Source organism: Mesocricetus auratus, unplaced genomic scaffold (assembly GCF_017639785.1).
Source record: "Mesocricetus auratus isolate SY011 unplaced genomic scaffold, BCM_Maur_2.0 Super-Scaffold_100004, whole genome shotgun sequence".
In the NCBI taxonomy this organism is placed as follows: Eukaryota; Metazoa; Chordata; class Mammalia; order Rodentia; family Cricetidae; genus Mesocricetus; species Mesocricetus auratus.
The window spans coordinates 70,968,958-70,995,738 of NW_024429189.1; the positions used below are offsets into that span (position 1 = coordinate 70,968,958).

A 26,781-nucleotide genomic window follows, 5' to 3' on the forward strand; every position below is an offset into this window, starting at 1 on the left:
GAATTTTAATTGTAGCAAAATTATAACATTAATTGATATACTATTTACAGCTGCTGTAAATAAAACCTAAACTCCCTAATACTATCAAAAGTATGAGACGGATGAGCAGGTTAAAGGAACTTGGTGCAGAAGCATGACATACTGAATTCAATTCCTAGGACCCACATTAAGATGAAGGAGGAAACTGGATTCCACAGAAGTGTCCCTTGAGCACCACATACATGCTGCAGCATGCACATCCAACACATCTCTCTCACACATGCACAATGTAATTTACACAAAAATACAGTAATTAAAAATTACACTCTGTTCCCAGTATCTAGCCAGACAAATAAATATAGTCCTCACCCTTAGAAAGAAAACTTCTCTTTTCAATGGAGATCATTAAAGAAAACCACACCAGCCAGGCAGTGGTGATGAACGAATTTATTCCCAGCACTTGGAGGCAAGAGGCAGGCAGATCTTTTAGTTCAAAGCCAACCAGATCTCCAAAGCAAGTTCCAGGAAAGCCAGAACTGTTACATAGAGAAACCCTATCATAAAAGAAAACCCACACTAATCAAACTGCAGAGCTGTGGGGGCCCAGTCCCAACTGATTCATCTGTAATGCAACTCTCCCAGACCTTAAGTCCAGGATCACTGAAAGAGGAGGGCAGGTAGGACCTGTTAAGAGCCCAAATAGGCAAATTTGATTTGAGATTCTGTCTTCTAGAAACATCAGATGCTACACGCATGAAGTCTTACCAACATGGATGCCTTAACATGAACTGTGTGAGAATGATACCAACAGACATATAAAGCAAATGTGAGGAAACTCATGCGGCCTCAACCCTAGACAAAGAACAATAAGTAACTGAGAAAAGTTGAGAGTAAAACAAACTGTCTTCCTTAGCAAATAGCAGGGCAATTGACTACCCAATACCAAATGGTCAGCCCTGAACACATACAAGTAACATACAGACTGAACAGGTTGTAATATGTATGTGGGATACATAAACAAATGAAGAGGAAAAAATGGCAATGATTTGAAAGGGGGAATTCTTGGAAGGATTTGAAGAAATTAGGAAAAAGGATGTTGTTATCTCACTGTGAGATTTTATTATAATCTCAAAAAAATCATTTTAAAACACAAAAGTGAAATAAAGACTGACAAGAAAGTCAGCCTGGGCTGGGTGGTGGTGGAGCACACCTTTGATCACATCACTCAAGAGGGAGAGGCAGGCAGATCTCTATGAGTTTGAGGCCAGCTTGGTTTTCAGAGTGAGTTTCAAGATAGCCAAGAAACCTGTCTTGAAAAAATAACAACAAAAAGTCACCCTGGCCTTCTTACCAGTTTGCAGTTGATCTTGTTGAAGCTCTGTTTGCTCCACCTGGTGAGGCTGACTGGGAAAACTCTGGTTATAACTGGCCTGGTATTGATTCTGCTGTTTCAAAGTTTCTGGTTCATTGACAGGAGGAACTGGGGCATTCATATTGAACACCTGCAGTAAATCAAGTAAACCATTGGTTCATGCCTGTATCTTGCTTTAGAGATGGAATATATCTCAATATTGGCTTTCCTTCAAATGCTAATTTAAAAAAGGCACAAGAAATCTCAAAATATATACACTACAAACAGAAAGCTTTTATATATACCAGATTTTTGATGAGGAATCATTTGTTAGCTCAATTTATTTTTAATATATTAATAAAAATGCCAAGTGCTTAATTCTTCAGGAATTCCGTTGAGCACTAATTCAACTGTATCCAGTTTATAGTACTTTTCTACTAATCATATAATTTAAAAATAATTATTGATGAATCAGTGAAGTATAACATTTACATTTTACTTTCAAACATTCCAATCAAATAAAGATTAAGCTAAAAGAGCAAAATGTCAAGTTATGTATCTAGGTTCTAACTTCATAAGCACACAACACTCCTTTTGTTTTGAAGAGTTTATGTGTGTTGTTGATGTGTATGCACTACATATGTGGAGGTTAGAGACAACTGCAGAACTTAAATGTCTCATTCTACCATGTGAGTTCCAGGAATTAAACTTAGAATATAAGGCTTGGCAGCAAGAACCTTACTGCCCAATGCACCTCTCTGGCCTTTTTTGTTTTGTTTAAACTGTGTTAAATCTTTTAACCTATAGGCCAACGCTAAAAAAGTAAAGAATGACTCATAAGGCTCAAATTCATCACTGAGAAGACTAACAATCAGTGCCTAGTGGTCAGGAAATGTAACACAGATACAATAGCAGATAAAAAGTCCAGGTTCGCTCTACTGTGATTCACGGCATACCTTAAAACACTGTTAATTACTCACCGTTTGCATGGACTGGAATGGAGCTGCATTTACATTGATTCCACTGCTATGCAAAGGTTTACTTGTCCCAGCTTGGAACACTTGAGGCTGAGAAGCAGCAGGAAGGGATGATGATGCTGTAGTCTGGTCTGTACTTAAAGATATTGTTGCCTAAACAGGAAAGGAGTAAACAAATATTCTTTAATGGTAAGCTTACTCCAAAATTTTACATGTTAAAATTTTTGGTTTTATGAAAGTAAAATAGAACCCAAAACAATCACTGAACCATGCCAATTCATGCTTGGCAACAGGACTTGCCTGAATCTGATCAATTGGCTCCTTTTGTGGCCGCTGCTCTGTAGTATGAGAAGGCTGGTACAAGGGTTGAGACGAAGTGTACCCTTCACTTGTGGAGGAAACCAGAGGAACCTATACAGAAATAATGATTGAAAACCTTATTTTCTTCTAACAACATTGACCATTAAAAAACAGAAATAATACCAACCCTAAGAAAAGATACGACTGCTAAGTAAGATAGACTTTCACTCTACATTTCAAGACTATAATACTTTAAAATACACTAGATGGGTGACACGCACACCTTTAATCCCAGCACTGGGGGAAAGCAGAGGCAAATCAGTGACTTTAAGTTCTATATAGCAAGTTCCAGGCCAGTCAGGGCTACATATTAAGACTGGTTCAAAATGAAATAAACACCTAACAATTGCAAACTATACTGATATTTAAATCAAAGACAAATTAAACCTTTGTCTAATAAGTATAAAGCCCCAACTTGAATAGTCAACTGGTTGGTGGTAAGTTTGGGGTTTTTTGTTTGTTTGTTTTGTTTTATCTCAAGACAGAAAAAGTTGGTCTGCCTGGCCCTGGCTGCCCTGGACTCACTCTGTAGACCAGGCTGGCCTCAACCTCAGAGATCCACCTCCACCTGCCTCTGCCTCCTGAGTGCTAGATTAAAGGTGTGTGACACCACTGACTGACAATTTAAATAAAGACATTTGCTTCCCTTTAATGATTATTACATATGCAACTATCAATTTAAAAAAATTAAGACAAGGTCCTGCTGTGTGAAGTATGAAAAAAAAATTTAAGTCACCAAAAGAAAAACAGATATAAGCATGGAAATAAATTCTAGCAACTACCCATTGCCAATGAATCTGTAACAGAGCACTTGGAAAATGAACAAATGCATCCCAGATTAACTAAGCTAACTAAGAAAGAGTCCTGGGGTGGGATGGTAAATGAAACTACTCTTATTCTTTCTTACCTGTGTGGCTTCTGGTTGTACAGGAACTTGATTAGGTTGGGCAAGTCTAGATTCAGAATGAACTGCAAACAAAAAATTAAATTTCTTAAGGAGGAAATCCAATTTCTTAAAGTTTATCTATATTACACAACAGTGTTAAGAGTAAATTTATACAATCAAATAACTAATGAACATACATTTTCATATCAAGAAAATAAGTTGCAAAGTACAAGTAATTTTCAGCTTTCAAATTAGCACTAAGCACTTTAGTTACCAGCAGTGATTAGTTTTACTCTCATAGTTGTTTCTATTTTATGTTTTGCTAGGTAAAGTAAGATGCCAGTAACAAAAAAAGAAGTACCAATAAAAGGTAGGCAGTAACAGATAATAAACAGTGCCAGTACTTTTGAGAAATTCCATCTCTGAAAGTTGCAAAATCCCACATGGTCTGGCAGTTAGTGTTTCCTGGTTCTCACACCCAGATTGCCTCGTCTGGTCCCAGAGAGACAGCTCAGCAAGTAAAGTAAGCACTTGCTGCTCTTCAAAAGGACTGGAGTTCAGGTTCCAGCATCCACAGCAGTTGGCTCACAACCACCAGTAACTTCAACTTCAGGGAATCCAACCCTCTCAGGCTTCTGCAGGCACCCAAACACACTGGCATATACATATATACATACGTTCCTCAGAACCCATAGTAGGAAAGGTCGGGACCCCTGAAAGTTGTTCATGCAGCACACATATACCACCACGTGCAAACATGCAAACAGATGTATGTGCACAAACACACATAACATACAGTTTTTAAATCATCATTACTAACCTGGAGGACAAACCAGCTGAGGCATTTCCATGTTTTGGGTAGGGTTCATAGGTTGTGCTGATACAATGGCAGGGTCAAGTGTCTGATTTTCAAAGTCCAACATTGAATCCTGCAAGTCAGGATATAAGTGATTTACATCAAACATACATTTAAAGTTACTGTTAGCAGTACCTTACTAAAATACACTTACCTGTATGAAATTATAGGGCCCCTGCATTTGTGCCATAAGATCTTGTACTCGCTGTCGTCTCACAAGAGGATCTGACTGAGCCACTGGAGTCAAAGAGTGGGGCTCTGGTACTGAAGGAGATGCAGCCTGAGGTTGCTGCTGAAGTGAGTTTACCACCTAAAATAGGAGAGAAAAAACCCTCCAGTATTCTCACAGCTGTTTCTCAAACACTAAATATGCAATCTATATTGTAACAAAAAAAAAAAAAAAAAAAAACAAGCTCTTCCCCCAATAAGACTGGTGGGCAGACAGATGGCTCTTAGATAAAAGCATTCCCAGTCAAACCTGAGGACAGGAGTTCAATTTCCCTGAACCACCCACATGGTAGAAGGAATCAACTCCTACAAATTGTTCTCTACCACCAACATGTACCTCAAGGTCCAAATAAACACTTTCAAAAGCAACAGTGGTTTTAAAAGGCTTTAGAGAGCACCCACTGTTCCTCCAGGACCTACATCATTCCCCCACCCCCACAAAAAAAGGTTCCTCAAAAGAACACAATAAAGTTAACATTTTGGATTAATACATACAATGCTTCTAGTTTTGTTAACTTAAAAGAATTAGGATGCAGCATTTAGCTCACTTTTCAATCTATTTTATTTCAAACTAAAAAGAAATATGAAGGGGCATGATGAACTAGAGATGAGGACCTAAAAGGGACTTATAACAGAGACTATATCAAGTAACAACAGAAATCCATAAAGTTTAGCAACAAAAACAGCTTTCAAAGTCAAAGATGACAGTGACACACTCTTCATTAAGGTGGGAGAGCCCAGATTTTTCTACAACATGGTATCAAGAAACAAGTAAGGAACTGGACAGTTAGCTCCTTTTCAGGGGACCCGACTGCGAGAACCCACATGGTAGTTCACAACTCTGGTTCAATCAAGAGTGTCTGGTGCCCACTTCTGGCTTTTGAATGGCATTAGACACACATGATGAACAAATAATATATTCACGCCAAACATTCCTATGTGTTAAAAATAAATTTTAAAAATGAGATAATCAAAAGCAAAATCATGTACTTTGAGAGATTAAATGTACCAATAATTCAAAAAACTAACAACCTTTTATCACAACAGATAAAACTCACTAACATCAAAAGACATTAACATTTGCCTGGGGTGGTGGCGCATACCTTTAATGTCGGAGGCAGAGGCAAGCAGATCTCTGCGAGCTTGAGACCAGCCTGGTCTACAAAACGAGTGCCAGGACAGGCCTCAAAGCTACAGAGAATCCTGTCTCAAAAAAACCCAAAGACACATTACCCTTACAATACAAAGAACTCTTACCTCAACTGTTTCAACTGCCCACTCATCTACTTGCTCCTTCTCACCACCGCTAAACTGTGTTTCCGCCATGAACTGCCTATTGACATACTGAAAAGAAAAGCCAGTGTTTGGGATGTCTATTTTCCAGACAGAAAGATAAAGGTAGTATTAAAGAAACTTTTTAAAGAAATCATACCTCCGTTGATTCTACCTCACTTTGCTCCGTGTATTCTTCTGTTGGCTCAGGTTCTAGAGTTAAAAAGAAAAAATTTATGCAAGTCAGTGAAATTATAATGGTGGAAACCTACTATATACTTATCTAAATCTACAGAATGTACAAGGAACAAGGAGCAAAAGAGGAGTCACATATATTTAGGTGATAACAGTATTAAGCTTGTCTTGTGTAATAAATACAATCTCTAACACTGTAGTAATGAAGTTATATAATTGTAGGGAAAAGAGATACCAATTTAAATTGCTTTTAAGTATATGAAGGTTTTTCTACATGTATGTCTGTGTCCCCTGCATGTGCAGTCCCCACAGCGTCCAGAAGAGAGTGGCAGATCCTCTAAACTAGAGCTACAAGACAGTTGTGAGCTATCCTGTGTGTGCTCAGAATCAAACCCTCAGTGTTCTTAACTACAGAGCCATCTCTCCAACAATTCAACTGTGAACCTAAAACTGCTCTTAAGAAAAAAGCTTGCAAATGATAACAAAAAGGGTGCGAAATTGTTTTAATGTTAACAGTTCCACTTAAAGTCTAAAATACTTTACTATCACATAATCAAGGAATCTGAAAATATATAATATATAATGTATATATTAGTGAGAAGTTCTTACACTTTATCATTTTTATAGTTAGTAACTGTAGTTTTAAGTTTCTTTACTTTATTCCAGGATGATTAGTTTAGCATTAACAGTAGTTTCTAGAGTGGGCATAATGAAAATAAAAACCTTCTAGATTGAGCCTGGAGTAACATGCATGTCCATACACCTCAAAACAGGTCTCATTATGTAACTTTGGCTGTCTTGGAACTCACTACATAGACCAAGATGGCCTCATACTCACAGAGATCCACCTGCCTTAAAACCCAGCACTCCATGGCAGAGGCAGGCAGAGATGTAGGAGTTCCAGACAGGTAGAAGCTATATACTAATGTATCTTACCATGCTCCAAGTGAATAGATACAATAACCAGATTCTCACACACACTCTTCAGATTACTAAATATATCTTGTCATGCTACAAGTGTCTGTCTGTATGTCTCTCTCTCTCTCTCTCTGACACACACACTAAACACATATCAAAAGAAATTGAAAGTAAACCAGAAACCAAAACTAAAGCTCATACATATCTTCCCAAGTACTCACCAGCTTCAGCTACCTGGTCTTCCACTGTAGGTGCTGAGGCTGCCTCTTCCTCCTCACACAGCCCATTCTGATGGTTGTGAGTGCTGTCAAAGTAGTTTGACTGAAAAACTCGCTCAACAATTTCCTTTAGAGCTTTATCTAAAAATAATAATAGTAACATGGATTATGGTGTTACAATGTCTAACAATACCAGATTTGAAAATACGTAATATCCTACAAAATATCAGTAAGAAAAATTAACTATCTGTTAGTAAAACACAAATACATGAATTATAGCATGATAGGAAAGAAATAGGAACCTACTGACATTAGTAGGCAAGTAAAGAGGGAATAAAGCTGAGATTATTAATTTATTCAATAAGCATTTCTGTTACACATACTATATATGTGTTAGGCACATTCTTGGCACTGGAGAAATGGCTCAGGAATTAAAAGTACTTACATGCTGCTCTTATAGGAGAGAGGACAGAGGACCTAGGTTCAACATAGGTTGACTCACAAATATCTAAATGTCAAATCTAAGGGATTTGATGCTCTATAAAGTCACCTCAGAAACCTGTACTCATATGCATACTCATATACATACATACTCAACACAAATAATTAAAGATAAATCTTTTCTTTTTATTATGGGGGAAATTCCAAGACAGGGTTCTCTGTGAGCCCTGTTTTCCAGGAACCTGCTTTGTAAACCAGGCTGGCCTCTAACTCACAAAGAGCCACCTACCTCTGCCTCCCAAGTGCTGGGATTAAAGGCATAAAACACCAGGCCCAGTGCACACCAACTTTATAATCTAACAGAAGGGGTTATCAAAATGATAGGCCTAATCAGGATGAGACTATCAAAGCTAACAAAAAAGTATACAGGAGGGAAGTATTTCCTGGCAGAAGAAAAGCAATTTACAAGTCTTGCCCAAAGAAGGATGTCAAATACAAGAAACAAAGGATGTCACTGAGACATGCAAAACAAAAAAAAAGTGCAAAAAAAATACCCAAAATGTAAATTGTTATTCATATACTTGTAAAATGTCTTCAATATCAATTAAATAGAAAAAGAATTTTAAAAATTCCTAGCTACAAAATCAGAGTTAGCTGAAATACTCACAGGTTGTTCCACACACAGGCTTTTCTTTCCCTTCCAGCAAGTCCCACAAGTGAACAGAGGCCCGTTCATATTGCTCATTTAACCTTGTAATAGCAAAGAACACATTAACTACCTTACAACTGTCAATTTAGAGCAATATCGCTAAGATTCTATTACCAGATACCACCATACCTTAAACTCATGTCCCGCTCAGGGTCGACTAACTTGTAGAATTCATCTAATAATGACAATTCCTCTTCAGACAATATTGGCACTCCGTTCAAACCTTGTTTCAGATCAGTTCTCACTTCATCATCTCCCAGCTTATCCAATACATACTGTAACTCAAGAATAGTTTTTAAGCGCTTCTGTTCTGCTTCTTCTCTCATAAGCTGTTCCCGACGTGCTGTCTTCTTTATTGTTTTCTGAATCTGCCAAAGAACATAAACGTGAGGGAGGCATCAGAATCCCCTAAGTACCCTCTACTAATTTGCAAGAACAAGCCAAAAGTCCACCACTTCCTCCTTGCTGCAAACCATCACTGATGATATCAGAAGGGGGAGTTTCAGCATGTGAAAAAACAGCAAATAAAATTCAGTCTTTATGAATGGAAAAAAAAATACCGACAGAAAAAGGACCATAAATTAGATAAAGTATTAAGCAGTTTTTCTTGGTTTCCTCGTCCTTCTCTTGAAAGGCTGAAAAGGACAGCAAAGTCAAGTTGTTTCTCTCCTCTATCAAGTTTAGTATCAGGTTAGGTGTAACAAAGATCTTTCAAGAGTCATGGCACTGTTTTCCTTCTCTCTTTCCCACCATCTCAAACTTCACTAGAATGAACTGACACAGGAAAACACAAAAGTAGAGATACACAGACCCACAATTTGGGAATTGCAATTGGGGGGGGGGGTAGTCAACAAGCACTGCCTGCTCTTCTAGAGGATCCAGGTTCCATTCCCAGCACCCAGAGCAGACTACAACCACCTCAGTTCCAATGGATCTGAGACCTCTTCTGGTCTCCAAAGATACTACATAAATGTGGTACAGACACACAAGCAAGCAAAACACCCATAAAGCATAAACTTAAAAAAAAATTAATTAGGGGCTGGAGAGATGGCTCAGAGGTTAAGAGCAATGACTGCTCTTCCAGAGGTCCTGAGTTCAATTCCCAGTAACCACATGGTGGCTCACAACCATCTACATTCAATCTGGTGGCCTCTTCTGGCATTTAGACAGAACACTGTATATGTAATAAATAAATCTAAAAAATAAAAAAATATTAAAAAAAGGAAAAAAAAATTAATTAACTTAAAGAGAGGAATGGAGGAATAATGAAGATTGCAATAACAAAATAATTTAACTGGCAGCAGAGGAAATAAATGGTATCACAGCAATAAATGAAAAGTAAATATACAATACACACACACACACAGAGTGACAGGATGTAAGTTAGGATGGGCAAGTAAGCTTACAAGGTGAAAATGTCCGTCTACTGAAATGGATGAGCACATGTGTAAACATATGCACACACATACATCAGAAGATCAGAAGAACTCAGACATCCTTTCCGAGGTGCCATCCACAGGGTCTCTCCCTGGCCTGGCAGTCAACAAGTATGATAGGATAACTGGAAAGCAGGTCCCAGGGATCTGTCTTCAATTCCCTAGTGCTAAGGTTACAAGCAAATGCCACCATGCCTAATCTGTATATGAGTTCTTGGGATCTAACTCAGGGCCTCACTTTACCAACTCAACTCCCTAGACCAAAGGTTTCTCTCTTTTTTTCTTTTTTTTTTAGGGGGGGAGGAAGGGGTTTCGAGGCAGGATTTCTCTGTGGCTTTGGAGACTGTCCTGAAACTAGCTCTCTATGACACGCCTGCCTCTGCCTCCTGAGTGCTGGAATTAAAGGCGTGTACTACCAACACCCTGTCCAAAGGTTTCTTTTATAATAATAATTTTAATGAAATATAAGCTCAAGTAGAGAAAGTGTGAGAGCAAGATAAGATAGATTAGAGATAAAGTTATTCTTTGTAGATACAAAATAAAGTCTGATAGCTGTAAAAAATATGTCAAAGCATTAGAGTAAACTAACTAAACAGAATTTTTTAAAAATAAGCTTTATTTAGAAAAGAAAGGGTCAGGGAGAAAATATGGTTCATTGAACTTAAAGTTCTGACCTAAACAAGTACAAATGTCTTCTACTTGGTTACTATGGTTTCTGTGTAAACCCCTTCTACACCCTGTATTTAAGTGTTGGAAATATAAAGACCTAAATTCAAGTGCTAGGAGGTAAAGTCTTTGACCAATTACTTCGGTCCTAAGGACACCACTTTGATGAACTTCAAATGTTGCTATGAAAAAAGGCTGTGGAAGCAGGATCACACTCTTGTTCTTCCCTCTTTTGTCTTATAATACACAATTCTAAGAAAGACCTCACCAGATACCAAAGTCTTACACTGTCTTGGACTACCAGTGTCTCAAACTGAGAAACATTGTCCAATCTTTGATCTATTAAAAAGGAACTGTGGTGGTCTGAATAAGAATAGGTCCCATAGACTAATATATTTGGATGCTTAGTCACTGGGGATTGGCAGTATCTGAGAAGGACTGAGGGTAGGGCCTTATTGGAGTAAGTATGGCCTTACTAGAGGAAGAGTCACTAGGGGTGGTGGGCTTTGAGGTTTCCAAAGCTCAAGCCCTGCAGGCCCAGTTCTCTATCTCCCTCCATGGATCCAGATGTAGAACTCTCAGATAATTCTCCAGCACCATCCCTGCTATTAAAACCATGATAATGGTGTTAACCCTAAACTCCTATAACTGAAAACGAGTCCCCAAATAAATGCTTTCTTTGGTAAGAGTTGCCTCGGGCATGGTGTGTCTCAAAACAAAAGAACGGTGACTAAGATAGGCACAAAACAAACTAAGCCACTGGTTAAAATTTCAATTATCACCAGCTAATGGTAACAAACAACTTTAATCCCAGCACTCAGGAAGCAGAGGAGGCAAACTGTTGAGGCTAGCTAGCATGGTCTACAGAGTGAATTCCAGGATAGCCAGGGCTACACAGAGAACTCTTGTCTCAAAAAAAGAAAAGAAAGAAAAAACTCTCTTTTTTAGGCAAATCACCAAATATATCTCTGTACTCAATTATAAGGTATGACAATAACACTGAGTGCTTGGAATATATTATGTATCAAGCACTCATAAGCACAGCTTTATAAAAAGGGTACATTACTATTTTGTAGATTAGAAAAAAATTAAGGTGCTACAATGGCCCCCCCTCCTGCTTCTACCCAATTACCTCTATTTTTCTGTGAAAGCTTAATACAGGAACAACATTTACTAATAATTAAAAATAACAGAGACCCAATCAGGACTCAATCAAGGTGAATCTCATTCTTGAATCAGTAATCTGAGCTCTGAGTACTTAAGTCTCCTAAATCCTGTTAGAATTGTTACTCATCATGTAAAAGGCATTTTTCACTTACCAAATCAAAACTAGTCTGGTATTTCCCATGTGTATCATTTTTTAATTATCATACAAAATAACAGGTTTCTTCCTGGTATTTTTTCATTCATACTTAGCTTTAACTGATCCTCCCTCACATCTGCCCCATTCCCCTATGGTTGGCCCCATCCCTGCTTGCTTCCTTCCAATCCTCATTATTCCTCCATCCTTCTATTTTCATGTTACATGTTCTACTACCCTTCCCAAAACACTTTCCCTGAAAGCCTTTAAAAAGAAACTCCAAACAGGACCCATCATAGTCTCCTGGTCTCTACCAGAAATCACTCACTCCCACATAAATGTTATATATATAACAACTACAAGTTAAAGTCCACATGAGAAAGAACATGCTGAGCCTGAGTTACTTCACTGAATGATTTAAGTTCTATACTTTTTTCTTAAGTTTCATGCCCCAAATACTCCCATATTATTAGCCTTTCCTCAAGCTATCATTCATTCAAAATGTTGTTCTTTATAGTCTCCAAAATTTATCTGACTTTGTATTTAATTTTTACTCTACTACCAAGGACTTTTGTCCTATTAACAGGATAAACTTGCCCTTCCGTTAGATCAAGCGTTGATTAAGAGAAGTAAATATGTATCAGTCTGTCACATCCTTTAAGAACACTGGTGAAATTAGGGAGAGAGAGAGAGCCCAAACAATGAATGAAGATTCCACTAACTTCATTTTTAGTATTTCACACATTGTGTTTTACTTACATCTTGACTTAATGCCATAAAACTCCTCTGTAATTCCTTTGCAAATTCCAAATTATTTGTGACTTCCTGGTACTTAGACACAGCATCCTAAAACAACAAAAACAATGTATTTTTACTAAAAACACATCTACAAATTTTCTTTGAAAATAATGAGCACAGAGCCTTTATTAAGTAAGAGATTAACATCTTTACCAGCTGATCTTGATTAAGCCTTTCCCCTTTGTTCATTCGTTCCTGGTAATCATCAAGTTTACCCTACATAAAAGAAAAAAAAGCAAAATTTATCAGCTTTAACCGTGCCAAAATGAAGAAAAAAACCTAATAAATATTCAGTCTACTTCAAATTTTGCCTTTAATTTTCAGACATACTCCAATTTACTACATTCATCTAGCTAAAGTTTAACAGTAAAGTAAGAAATAAATTTAAATATTGACCAGTGCTAAATCACAGACATCAAATACTAGTATGTATGCCAACAAAATACTGCTTATTTTGGTACTAAAAAAAACCAGATGCCATTATTAAGCCAGACATGAGTGGGGGTCACAATATAGTACATACTGGACATATAAGCTAAATTCCTGTGCTTCTGTCTATCCTTTCATCCTTCATGCATTCATGTAAATAGATGACATAAAGTCTATTTTCCTGAATGAATTCACAAGTGTGTTTCTTCTATTTTACCTTAAATAACATGAAGCTACCATTTTGCTTGCATTCCATACACTGTAACCACTTTGCTGTTTCTATGAAATTGAATAGGGTTTCAACACACTGTAGCTTGAAATTTTCTATTTTTGTAAAGATGAAAACTTAACCAGGCATAGTGTCTCACAAGCCTCTAATCCTAGCAATTGGGAAGCAGGCTGATAACCTGAGCCTGGGCCATCCTGATCTACACAGTGAGTTCTACGACCGTCTTGCAAACAAAAAACAAAACTTAAAAGGTTTCCCAGGCTTTTAACACTTAAGACTCCCCTCACAAAAGATTCAGACAATGAAAGTGTCAGAAAGTCAATCACTACTGTTGAGAACTAGAGGATAAAAAATAAAGAGAAATCTAAAAGGAAAAATATTTCAAGTAAGTATAAACACATACAGTTCCTTGATAAGATTTTCTTCTTTTTCTGTTATACGTTTTTTCATTTTTACTTGTATTTTATGTATGAGTGTATTGTCTGTGTGTCTGTGCAGTACTCAAAGGTCAATGGAGAGCATCAATCCCTGAGAACTGAAGTTTAGAAAGTTGTATGCCTCCATGTGGGTGCTGGGAATTGCCAAAACCCTATCAACTTGAGAGCCAACATTTTTAAAGAAAAGGATGCTACAACAAGAACAAAAAATGTATTCACTGTGAAGGAAGAGGGTGCATAAGCCATACAACAATCTCAAGAATCTTTCATCAGGTTTTCAAAAGGCAGACCACAGTTCTCTGATCACAAACTACTCAAATTACCAAATCAAAAAAAGAAAAACAAATGAAGCCACGGTGTCAGTTTCTTCTTAGCATTACATGGGTTAGTCTGTAACTGTAACATTTTCAACATTTAGATATTAGCATATCCACAAGGACTAGTTATTTTATCAGCACATATAATACAGAATCACTGCTAAGAGACAAAAGTTTATCACAATGGCAAGATGAGCTAGAAAGGAACTCTGTTCACTATTACATACAACCAAATCTTTACAAAGCAAAGACTGCTGTTATAAGTGATTAGGCTTCAAATCCGCAACATCAGCCAGGGAAACTTTTAGAAAAGCAAAATCTTAGCACCACCCTACATACTGGGGTTCAGCAATCTGCATTTTATCATGCCCTCTGTGATTCTATGCATAGCTAAGTCTGAGACTCATAGCTCAAACACAGGAATTCCCTTGTAATATTAAGTCTGGTAGAGGCCAGAAATTTTAATTTATAGAAACAAATTGCCTAAAGGTTCAACTATAAACAGTTTAGAAAACTTGGTTTGGTTTCTAGACCAACTTATAATCTAACTCAGCAACTACTGCATAAGGAAAAAAAAAATCCATCCATGATCTGAATACTTGTTAAAATTTGCATCTGAAACTACCCCCAAAGGGACACACCCCAGTCCCAACGCAGGAATGATCTTTTGCAAGTGACCAGATGAGTATTAATTAACCCTCACCAATGAATTAATCTATTGAAAGGTTTACAACCTGACAGGTAATAAATATTAGGAGGTGGTAGAAACTACAAAATGGATCCTGTCTGGTCCCTAATACCTTCCTCTTTTCTGCTTCCCAACTACCATGATAAGCAGCTTTGTTCCATGCCGTGTTTCTGAATCCAGATGAAAACAGTAAAACTGAGCCTTCCTTTAAGTTGCTTTTTATTTCAGGTATTTTATCATAACCACAGGAAGCTTACTCACACTGAATTAACACCTTATACTGGAAAGTAGTGCTTCAGTTAAACACTGGTCATAAACTAAAGCCAGAAATTAAAAAGTTATGATTTAATTCAGCAATGGATTCAAAAACTTGTACTAGACAGAAAGCCAACAGTCTACTGCTATTTTACAAAATAAAAATAGCTTGCCATGCTAGTAAAGTTAACTACTGTAAAGTAGCGTTTAGTGAAGGAAAGTGATGCAATTACTTCACTGCCCGCATCTTTACACAGACTAGAGACAAATGACACTATCTTAAGAGCTTTCGCTTGTGTTTTTTACTTCCAATTCAAATTTATCCAATTGGGGGTCCAAATTTCAAATGTGAAATTATAAGTAAGTTAATAAATTTAGAAGGACTACTAACAGGTCAAACATAAAATAAAAAAGGGGGGCAAAGATAAAAGGCAGGAGACAGATGTGTTCTCTACTTTCAGAACATGTCCATCTAGCAGAGTGGTAAAAAAACAACTAGTCAACTAACTACTCATCCTAAGCAAATGGGGTTAAGTCTTCTTCCCTGCATAAAAAGATATTTTCATTAAAAAGCCTACCACAATATCAATTAACAATAATCTGTCTTGAAATACCAATTGTGAAACTCAAGTTAAGGGTTTATCTTCCAACTACTACATACCCTAAAATGTATTAAAGTTTTTCACTTATAGTACCGTATGAGAAAGATAAAAACCAAGGCATTTCTCAAAATAAATCTTTTAAGAGAAGCCATGTAATAGAAGTATGACTGCATTCAAAGGTCAAAGACTTCGGCCATGTTACAGAAATAACCGTACTAAGTCCTATTCTGTCTAAGTCCTATTCTAACTCATTTCTTTGTTCTTTCAAGAGCCAGCAGTACTAGGTGCAATTCTAACTTAGCTATCAGTTAGATAAGCTAGCCTTATCAGTGAGGCACTGTTATCAATCATATTTCACCTGACAATAAACTAAAAGACAGATATCCATAATAAATACCAGGAAAATCATGAGTACTTCAACATCCCATCTTTTAAATTCACTGAATTCCTGTCAGTACATTTCATTTCTGCCTCTGACTATACTGTTGCATCTTTGTTCCAACAAATTATAATAAGCAGCAGTATATCTTAAGCTTCCATCCTTTCAGAGTTCTGTATCATCTTCAAAGCCTCTTTACTGACATACGCTTTTGAAATCAGTACAGCAAGGTTGGCATCTGTGACAGATGTACTCCCAAACTTTACTATTATAGCCAACAACTCACACCAAAGAAACCATCTTTTTTTAACCTACTTTTTCTTACTCATGTGAGTGTTTGTATGCATGTATGTATGTGCATCACATGCATACCTGGTGCATAGTGAGGTCAGAAGAGGGACTCAGATCACTGGCAACTGGTAGAACAGGAATTACAAATAGTAAGTAGTAAGCCACCATGTGTACACTGGAAATCAAAAACAGTTCCTCTGCAAGAGCAACACATGCTCTTAAATGCTGAGCCACCCCAGATAAAAATGGTTTAATTATGTATTTTCAAAGAAATCCAGATGTGAAACTCCAAAAATATTGAAATTGCTCAGTTGTAACTAGTCCCAGGAAAAGACAACATCTGAAAAACCATGCTACCCAGGGAAAACCAGGTAACTCCTGTTCTTAATGAATGAGACCCTAGGCCTGAGACAGATTAATGTGAAGCCTAAAATAAAAATAGCACCTAGCTATATTTAATGTTCCCAAGCCAAATAAATCCAGTAACACTTTAAAAACCCATCAATCCACACACAGAAAGGTAAAGCTTTCTCTTCCTTTCAAGTTACTAACACCTCCATTCCCCACTTATCACCTAGAAAAGTGCCACTGCTGACTGTCTCTAAGCAATGGGCAGCTAGTTCCTATAGTCACTCTCCACTGAGAATTAGTAGCTGGTAAATTTCATAAAAGCAGCAAAATGGTCAGTTTTTCAGAGAATAGTGGAGAAAACACGTACAACTCAGAAGATCTGTAACAGTTCTCTTCAAATGCTGAAGGCCTGTTCGTGTAGCATTAGTCTGCCCTAAACAAAAAAGTATTAAGAGTGTAAGAAGAAGGTATTTCTTGGTATTAATTAGGCACTATCTAATCTCACTCTATTTTTCTTCAAACAGGTTAATATGCAGAAGTTTTATTTCAAACTGCAAAACCTTACTCACTGTCCATGCAGAAATGGAAGCAACTAACCCTGGTAAGAAAAAGAAAATGTACTGTCAGAGTTCCAACACCATCTACTACTGTGATCACAAGTTTACAAAATCTGAAGCCTGGGGCTAGAGATGAAGCACACTGCAGCTTAGTGTACTTTTGCCTAGTGTGTCAAAGGCCCTGAATTCCATCCTCAATCCTCAGTATACCACCTAAAAGTCAAAAGTTGAAAAAAATAACAATCACAGGTGTATGTTCTTTGTTATTGTTTTACTGGTTTTTTTTAAAGCTTAGAACTATTTGTTGCTTTGTTTAACAAAGATACCCAAAAAGATGCATCTATACAACTGAAGAACGCATTAGCAAGCTGGCCTCAAAGTCAGAGATCAACCCATGTGCTGGGCACACACTATCACCAAGTGGCAAATTTAATTTCTATGTTGGAATAAGAATACTACAAGGAGGTCAGGAGGTGGCCGCACATGCCTTTAATCCCAGCACTCGGGAGGCAGAGGCAGGTCAATCTCTGTGAGTTCAAGGCCAGCCTGATCTTTAAGAGTTCCAGGAAAGGATCCAAAAGTTACACAGAGGAATGGTCTTGGAAAAATAAATAAATAAATAACCTACAAGGAATGCATTGTCTAATAATTCACAATGGTTCTAATGTCAAAAATTACCTTTGACCTCCACACTAGAACTATTGGCAAAATCCTGCTTACACTATCAGAATTTTCTGATTGATCTACTTATCAACTCATCAATTCTGCCCACCTGAAAATAAAAATTCAAGCTCAAATTAAAGAAAGATCAATTCAAGTACATAAGTGTTTTCCATTCATGGATTAATTTAGTCTAAAGGATTTTTCCCTTCTATTTTAAGGGTTTTGTTGATAATACAAATATTTCTAGGTAATGATTTAGTCAAAGTGCAAAACAGTCGTATTTAGCACATATTATATATAAGGGAGGAATAGCAGAATGGCTTGCTAATAATCTATCTTTACCTCCAACAAGACAACCACCAACTTTAAAAAACTTTAAGGTAGCCAGGCAGTGGTGGTGAAGCCTTTAATCCTACCACTTGAGAGGCAGAGGCAGAGGCAGAGGCAGGCTGGCCTCTGAGTTCGAGGCCAGCCTGGTCTACAGAGTTCCAGGACAGGTTCCAAAGCTACACATAAGAAAACCTGTCTCGAAAAACCACACAACCACACACACACACACACACACACACACACACACACACACACACACACACACACACACACACATACCCACCCTCTTAAGGTAAAAAACTATGGCAATAACAAGTAACAAAGCTAAAGGAAACAGACTTTTTTAGCAGTCTGATCAACAATCAATCACATTAGTAAATTCATAAAAGTTTTATGAATTTTTAAAAAACTATTTTATATTCATTGTTTTGCCCGAAGGTATATCTATATAAGTGTCAAAGACCCTGGAACTGGAGTTACAGTTGTGATCTGCAGCCAATGTGGGTGCTGGGAATTGAATCCAGGTTCTCTGGAAGAGTAGCCAGTGCTCTTAACCCTAATCTAATTCTCCTACCCTGAAGTATGAATTTAACTCTACCCAGGAGTCTCTTTCGCCCATAATTTTCTATACGTTCTAGTAAGAGCACTGGCATAGCTGGTGGGAAGAAGCAAGACCAGATAACTTTGGTCTGAAATTTATTTCTGTTACTCCTCTCACTCATCAACTGCATGCCCCTCGTGTATTGGAGGACTGACATCAATTGCTAAAGCGCCCAAGAGCTTGGAATTAAGAACTGAGATGAAATGTTGTCCTATCTACTCCTCAAATGTTCCTGGCTTACAACATTTCAAGATTGAGACTGGCAAATAAATACATATACCTGTGCCTACCAATATAAAGAATGCTTAAAAGTTTTTAAGAGCTTAATTTCAACTGGGCATGTGATACACACATACCTGTCTGTAGCCCTAGCACTTGAAAAGCAGAGGCAACAGGAAGAGCAAGAGTTCAAGGTCATCCTTCTAAACTGTAAATTTGAGGCCAGCCCTAACCATATTAAATCAGTTGCAGATTTGGCAAAATGGCCGAGTCAGTAAAGGCACATGCCACCAAGCCTGATGACCCGAGTTCCATTCACAGGATCCACACAGGGAAAGAAAACAAAGCTCCAGAAGACTTCTGTGACCTCCACGAGCACACTGTGGTATGTGAAGACACACAAACAAACTCAATTAAAAATTTAAGTTTGATATATTACAATAATGTCCCAATACCTGACATTGCCATGTTCAGCACCCAGTTACATGGACAATTTACAAAACTCAGCAATGCAACCTTAATAAAGGTCTAACAACAAAGAAAAGTTATTTTCTTGCATACTAGACCTTTCATCTTTGGGGCTTTTTTTTTTTTTTTGAGACAAGACCTATGTAGTCCTGACTGTTCTAGAGCTCACTATGTAGACCAAGCTGGTCTTGAACTCAGAGCTCTCTACCTATCTCTGCCTCAAAAGTGCTGGGATTAAAGGTATATGCTACTCTACACCCAGCTGCATGTTGGCCTTTAGAACAGAAACTAGGGACTAGAGAAAAGGCTCAGCAGTTAAGAAAGCTTCCTACTCTTGCAGGACCCAAATTTGGTTCCCAGGCATCCACAAAGCAACTCACATCCACATAAATACACTAAAGCATAAACATTAAATAGAAAAAACAATCTCAACACAATCCATATTGGCCTCGGAAACTGTCAAAGACAACATACAAATACAAAGACACAGACAGACAGCCCACTCAGTGATACACACCTTTAATCTCAACACTGGGGAGGTGAGGCAGGTCTCTCTTGAGGATAGCTGGCCTAGTCTACATAGAAAGTTCATAGTCTACACAGCAAGTTCCAGAACAGCCAAGGCTACACTGTCTCAAAAGGGGGAAGGGAGTCAGTCATTGAAGAGGTGGTTCAACTCCTTCCCAACCACCAACCACATGGTAGATCACATTCATCTGTAATTCTAGTCCTCGGTAGGCACTATACAAGCATGGTACATTTAAATACATTCAGGCAAGCATTCATACAACATAAAATAACTTTAAATATTTCAAAGAATTTGAAGCAAAAGGGTTTATTTAATTCTGCAGGATAACTAACACTTAGCTTGAATGTTATTACAAATTCTGACTATCCCTAAGAATATTAAACCACCCCTTCAGACCTATAACATTTTTTTTGGTTTTTTTTTTTTTTTTGGTTTTTACAAGACAGGGTTTCTCTGTATTGTTTCGGAGGCTATAGGTCCAGCCCTGCCTCGAACTCACAGAGATCCGCCTGCCTCTGCCTCCCGAGTGCTGGGATTAAAGGCGTGCGCCACCACCGCTGGGCCAGATCTAGAACATTTTATAGAAGCATTTCTATTTGCTTTCCTAAAAGAATGAATTGGACTAGATTCTAAGGTGGCTTTAAGTTCTAAAAAAGTTTAAGGTTTTTATAACAACCTGGTAATAAAACTAAAGTCAATTAGTCATGACAAAAAATTATTTCTACCAACTGAATATTTTACTAATTTTCTGAAAAGATGAGACACTGATATCTTAACCTAGCCCTAAATATAAATTTAGTAATTGTTCACTTAAAGTTTTAACAAATCACATTTTTTCACCCCTTCAAGACAGGGTCTCATATGCAACTCTGGCTATCCTGGAGCTCACTATGTAGACTAGGCTGGTCCCATCTCCACAAATTATATTCTTAGTCTGTATATAACATAAAATGTATCCTTACTCATAAAAGTATCCTGAAGCAAAATACTTGGCCAAGTAATCTACCATTACAACATTCATGATTCTATTCTCACCCAAGAAAAGAAATTCACAACTTAATTTTTTTAAATAATATACACCATGGGTGGGGCACAAGAGAGAGCTGAGAACCAATCACACATCATAATTTTCTTCCTTGGCAAGGTGAATTCAAAACAATGTAACCTTGTGTTGTGGCACATTACTTTAATCCCAGCACTCAGGAAGCAGGGACAGGTGGATCTCTGAGCTCCAGGCCAGCCTGATGTAAACGGCAAATTCCAGGACAATCAGAGTTACAGAGAGACCCCATTACCAAAAAAAACCCAAAAAAACCAAAACAAAACAAAACAAAAAAAAACCACCCAACTTGCTCTCAAATTAAGACTTATAGCTCTTTCCTGAGACAAGAACACAAAACCAAGTAACTTTAGCCTCTGCGTTGCAGATGGATAGATCTGGAAACCAATGAAGCTAACTCACCAGAAGTCTGAAATGTTTAAAAAAAAAGTATACAGTAGCCCAAACCATAAAACTATTTTTTTGTTTTGTTTTGTTTTTCCAAATAGGGTATCTCTGTATTTATTGTTTTGGAGGCTGTTCTGGAACTCGATCTGTAGTCCAGGCTGGCCTTTAACTCACAAGAGATATGCCTGCCTCTGCCTTCCGAGTGCTGGGATTAAAGCCTGCACTACCAACACCCGGCCCATAAAACTATTTTTGCTCCCACTTTAAAACTGTAATTTTAGGCCGGGTGTTGGTGGTGCACGCCTTTAATCCCAGCACTCAGGAGGCAGAGGCAGGCGGATCTCTGTGAGTTCGAGGCTGGGCTGGACCGATAGCCTCCAAAACAATACAGAGAAACCCTGTCTCAAAAAAACAAACAAATAAACAAAACTGTAAATTTGCTGTTATGAATTGTAACATATTTGTGTTTTCCAAGGGTCTTGAGCTACCCATAAAAGGGTTATTCAACAACCACACACACACACACACACACACACACACACACACACACACACACACTCGTTGTGACTCATAGGTTGAGGAACACTACTTTGGAGAATGATGTAAAATTATACCTTGCCCTAGCATTTTGGGTTACAAACCAGTTAAGCTTTTTGCTTTTTTATTTTTCTTTTTTCTTTATTGGTTCACCCACACAGGGTTTCTCTGTAGCCTTGGAGCCTGTCCAGGAACTAACTAGATTTGCAACCCAGGCTGGCCTTGAACAGAGATGCACCTGTCTCTGTCTCCTGAGTGCTAGGATTAGGCTTTGTTTTTGTTTCAGCTAAACTTTTTTTTAAAACAAAAGAACACTGCCTAACCTTTCACCTAGCAGAGTTGCCAGTCATTTTTAAATGCAGCCTTTTTTTTTTTTTTTTTTTGGTTTTTCGAAACAGGGTTTCTCTGTGGCTTTGGAGGCTGTCCTGGAACTAGCTCTTGTAGACCAGGCTGGCCTAGAACTGACAGAGATCCGCCTGCCTCTGCCTCCCAAGTGCTGGGATTAAAGGCGTACGCCACCAACGCCCGGCTTAAGTGCAGCCTTTTAAAAACATCCTTCACACCAGGGAGTGGTGCTGCACACCTTTAATCCCAGCACTGGGGAGGCAGAGGCAGGTGGATCTCGGTGAGTTTGAGGCCAGCCAGGACTGAAGAACAGAAAAAATAAAAAATCCTTTATATCAAAACTGATTATCAAATGAGTATCTCTTAAAATTCAGATGCTGTTTCCCAATAAATAGCCTAAGGCCCAGTTCTGTAATGAAAGCAAACTAGTAATAAGTCCCTCAACTCAGTATTATTTGTACTGTTTCAAATTTCTAAGTAAGGTTTTTACATTTACCTTGTTATCTCTATATTATAGTTGTATTTGTTTGTTCAACACTGATACACATTTTATTATTTGTCCAAACTTCAAAAACGACCATGCCATTTTTATTAGACTGAATTATATTCCACCAATGGTAAGCCTTCCTGCATTCTCACTGGATAGAAGATGCAGTATGAACAAGAAACAAGTATAAGTTGCTAAATTTAAAAAAGATGGTTATTGCATTAGTTCTAAAGAAGTATTAAAACTGATTCATAGTTACATTACAAATGTCAAATGCTCAGTCCTACCAAGCAAGTCAGGATGGATCTCTGTGAGGTAAGCCTGATCTACATACATAGTGAGTTCCAGGACAGCCAAGGCTACAAAGAGAAGCCCTGTCTCAAAAAAAGAAAAGTTCAGTCCTATTGAAAACCTCTCACAGGACAAATCATCCAATAAAACAAGATGTGCTTACATTAGTACAAAAATCAAATGCCTTGAGCATCTCTCCAAAAGTAAATGTAGCTTTAAGCCACATCAACAGTCTAGTGAGCAGCTTAACCTATGGTTATAATCTTTTCACTGATTATTTAGCAACCAAAACTGAGAACAGAAGAAAACTGATACAAAACATTTTTATGTAATTTTGATGTTTGCTACATCATCCTAAGACAGTATTCTCTTTTTAAGACAGGGTTTCGCTGTGTACCCTGGCTGTCCTGGAACTCTCTATAGACTGGGGCTGGTCTCAGAGATCCTCCTGCCTCTGCTTCCTGAGTGCTGGGATTAAATGCATGCACCGCCACCACCACCCAGGTGATAGCAACACTACTCTCACCTAAATTAGGGGGAAAGAACTCAAATGTTTACAACTAAAAACAAGTGGCCAATCATTAGTGGCAAGTTCCCATTGGGCTTATAACCTAGATTTCTGTATGAAATACCCAAAAGCACCTCACAAATACAATGGCTGCTACTAAGCATTGTTTTTTAATTAACATATTTAAAGATTTTACAGTTAACATCTATATTTACAGTATTACATCATTAAAACTCATGTTGGTTCCTATACTAAAAAAACCCAGAAATTCCAAAAATTAAAGCATTTGAAGCATCAACCAATAGTATTGTTTAATGCACTAGGAAAATTTAAAGGTAACAAGTTAGACTCAATTTCACACAGGGTGGCAAAAACTCACACAGCAATTAACTACTGGCATGCAATTCCGTATTTGAATCTAGTTTATGATGCTTTCACTATTTTAATACATTTCTCCAATTACTAAGAAAGTACTTGCGTATCAAATTAATTATCAAAAAAGCTTGATCTCAAATTAATGTGTATTCTCAATTCCAAAGTCTGGGAAATTACATTTTCTAAAACAGTAAAAATCTGCCGGGCGTTGGTGGCGCACGCCTTTAATCCCAGCACTCGGGAGGCAGAGGCAGGCGGATCTCTGTGAGTTCGAGACCAGCCTGGATTACCAAGTGAGTTCCAGGACAGCCTCCAAAGCCACAGAGAAACCCTGTCTTAAAAAACCAAAAAAAAAAAAAAAAAAAAAAAAAACAGTAAAAATCTTCAGCACTGAGACAGAAGAGTAGCAAAGGAGAATGTTTCAAACTCAACAAAACTAGGAACGTCAGTAGATAAGCTATTAACATCAAGACTCAAAATATCCTGTTTTTTCCAACTTCCTACAGCTCAGATTTTAGCCAATATTCCTCTCAATCCTATCCTGCGACTGACTAAATAAAAATTTTCATAGGAATTTTTCAAAATTGGAAATGTCCTAAAAACTGGCATGCATAAGTTGTCAAAGTTACATTTTCCTTCCGGTAAAAGGGCAAGTTAGCATAATAGTTCCAGGTGTAATTATCTACCCATCTGTTTGTCCCTTTCCACTACTTTTCTTAAGGTAGAGATTCACTTCTACAGAGACCCTTCATCTAAACTGCGTTGGTAGCCTGTCCTAAGACAAAAGGCCGACTTAAGACTTAAGTAATCTCACCGTGTGGCCCAGAATGGCTAAATATTAAAGCCAAAACCAGAGTGGGTGTGGCTCGATTATTTTGAGGGGGGAGGCTAGGCGGGGCGGCTGCTTGGTCTCTGCCCTCCCCCTCTGCTTTCGCTTTGTGCTCACAATGCAGCTCCTGTACAGCGCTTCCCTCTCCCGCAGCCGCCGCCATGTTAGACACTCCATGTGCCCAGAGACCAGAGGCAGTCTCCAGTCTAGTCTAGGTCCACCCCCCGAAGGCTCCCAATCGAAGATGCCCCCTGCCCCTTTAGAATGCTGCAGCAGCAGAAAATAAAAAGTCGCTTCAAAAAAAAAAAAACCCCCCTCGTGACTAGGCTGGGCGTGAGGTTCGGAGCACCCAGACAATCGAAACAAAGGGGGAAGCGTAGCGAGCCCACCGAAGGGGGCAGGGTACCCAAGCGCAACCACTCTCGGAGAGGGCCTAACGGGGCTGGAAGCCCGGCTCGGGACCAGACTCACAGCTCTCCCTGGGAACACAGAGCCATGCCACCGGCCTCGGGCCGTGGTGAGCCGCAAAGGCTACTGCTACAGGGCATGAGCCTCTCGACTCCACGAGGCAACTAGCCGACCAGGCACGCTGCTTCCTCCCCATGGCCTCCGTCGCACGTCCGGCCTCGGGTCCGGAGGGCGTTCCGGCCAGGGGCCCCACCGCCTAGGTAGCCCGTTACCGGGAGATAAGGCCCGACAGCGTGATGGGAGTAACCGAGGCCTAGAGGCAGCGCCGCGCTCGGGTCAGGTGACAGGCACCTCCCCGAGGCGCCCGTTTTCTGGGCACGACGCTCCGTCCACCGCGGAGGCAGGCGTGGGGCTGGAGCCATGAGCCCCCCCCTCTCCGCTACATCCTCGCACCTTTTTCTTCTCCAGGTTCCGAAGTTTCTTGTCGATCACCCCGAGAATCTGCTTCATGGCCTCGGTCTGAACCGCGCCGGTGCCGGTTGCCGGATGCTGAGAAGCCGGCGCTGCTGCCCCGGCCGCCGCCTCGCTCCCGGAGGTACCGGACGGCGGCGGTGGTCCCGACGACTTGCTGCCGCTTCCGCTGTGGCTGGTGGCCGAGGGCATCTTTAGACCGAGAAGAGAGGAGAAAAAAAGCGGGAGGGAAGGACAAGAGCAGCGAGTCAGGAGACGGACGGGGAGAGACGCGGGACAAAACGCGCAGCGGGCGGGCGGGAGGCTGCGCGCGTGGTGGGGGAGGGGGAGGCGCGCGCCGCCGGCAGGAAGGGGCCCGCGGGCACGCGCGCGACCCGCCAGCCGGGCGCCCGGACGCCCGCCCCTCCCCCCTTCCCGCCCGCCCCGGGGCACCGAGCTCGCGCCGGGGGCGGGGCCCGGCACGGCCGCCGCCAACCGCCAGGGCAACGGTCCCCATCGGGTCGGGCGGCACCCGTTGCCTTGCGAGAACGAGAGGGACAGAGGTCAGGGCCAGGGGTGGAGAAGGGCACTGGGAGTGACCGGGGTGGGGGTGGGGAGGGCTTGAGCGAGCCGCTGGGGCCGCTCCGAAGGTAAAAAGGACACTCGGGCGGGCGCAGCGGCCTTCTTCCCCTTCGGCGCCTCGGTCCGGGATGGCGCTCACCGTGCGCACGCGGAGCCGCTGGACGTCTGGAGTGGGCAGCCGACGGGGGCAAGGGTGGCGCTGCGTTGCGAGCAGAGGCGTGCGCTCCGTGGGCGCAGACCGCTTGGCCCTGTCCCCGCTGCACCGAGCTGCGCCTAGTGGGACAAGAGCCGGCGCGGGAGGGACTTAGCCAGGCAGCGCTCTGACGGGGGGGGGGGGGGGAGCAGTAGGGAGCAGGGGCCTTTAAGCCGCTGGGGCTGCCCGTTGTGAACGCCTGTCTGGAAAGATCGCCGGGCCGCGTCCCCGCCTGGCCGGAACCTCTACGATGGGTTCCTGCCACTCTGCATATCTTCACAGTACCTCCGCAGAGGCCACTACAGCAGTGCCTTGAGTTTTTGAGTGAAATCTAAGCCGGGGTCCTTCGAGGAAAATCACTTGACATCCATACTGGGACAAAAGGTGTCAAGAG

The 26,781-nt window shown here is 39.9% G+C and overlaps 1 protein-coding gene across 1 annotated transcript in view; it reads right to left on the bottom strand.

The window, feature by feature from the left end:
- The window catches only part of Caprin1 (cell cycle associated protein 1), a 34,155-nt gene extending 7,658 nt beyond the window's left edge, over positions 1 to 26,497 (bottom strand). The window contains exons 1-15 of the mRNA XM_005064846.4: positions 26,334 to 26,497; positions 25,616 to 25,825; positions 12,744 to 12,806; positions 12,552 to 12,638; positions 8,520 to 8,758; positions 8,349 to 8,431; positions 7,244 to 7,381; positions 6,070 to 6,122; positions 5,895 to 5,981; positions 4,564 to 4,719; positions 4,374 to 4,482; positions 3,575 to 3,636; positions 2,608 to 2,718; positions 2,311 to 2,460; positions 1,331 to 1,481 (exon numbers count right to left, since the gene is read on the bottom strand). Of these exons, the coding sequence (XP_005064903.1) occupies positions 1,331 to 1,481; positions 2,311 to 2,460; positions 2,608 to 2,718; positions 3,575 to 3,636; positions 4,374 to 4,482; positions 4,564 to 4,719; positions 5,895 to 5,981; positions 6,070 to 6,122; positions 7,244 to 7,381; positions 8,349 to 8,431; positions 8,520 to 8,758; positions 12,552 to 12,638; positions 12,744 to 12,806; positions 25,616 to 25,825 (1,699 nt within the window). The 5' untranslated portion in view covers positions 26,334 to 26,497. The remainder of the gene's footprint in view (positions 1 to 1,330; positions 1,482 to 2,310; positions 2,461 to 2,607; positions 2,719 to 3,574; positions 3,637 to 4,373; positions 4,483 to 4,563; positions 4,720 to 5,894; positions 5,982 to 6,069; positions 6,123 to 7,243; positions 7,382 to 8,348; positions 8,432 to 8,519; positions 8,759 to 12,551; positions 12,639 to 12,743; positions 12,807 to 25,615; positions 25,826 to 26,333) is intronic.
- Positions 26,498 to 26,781: the final 284 nt, after the last annotated feature.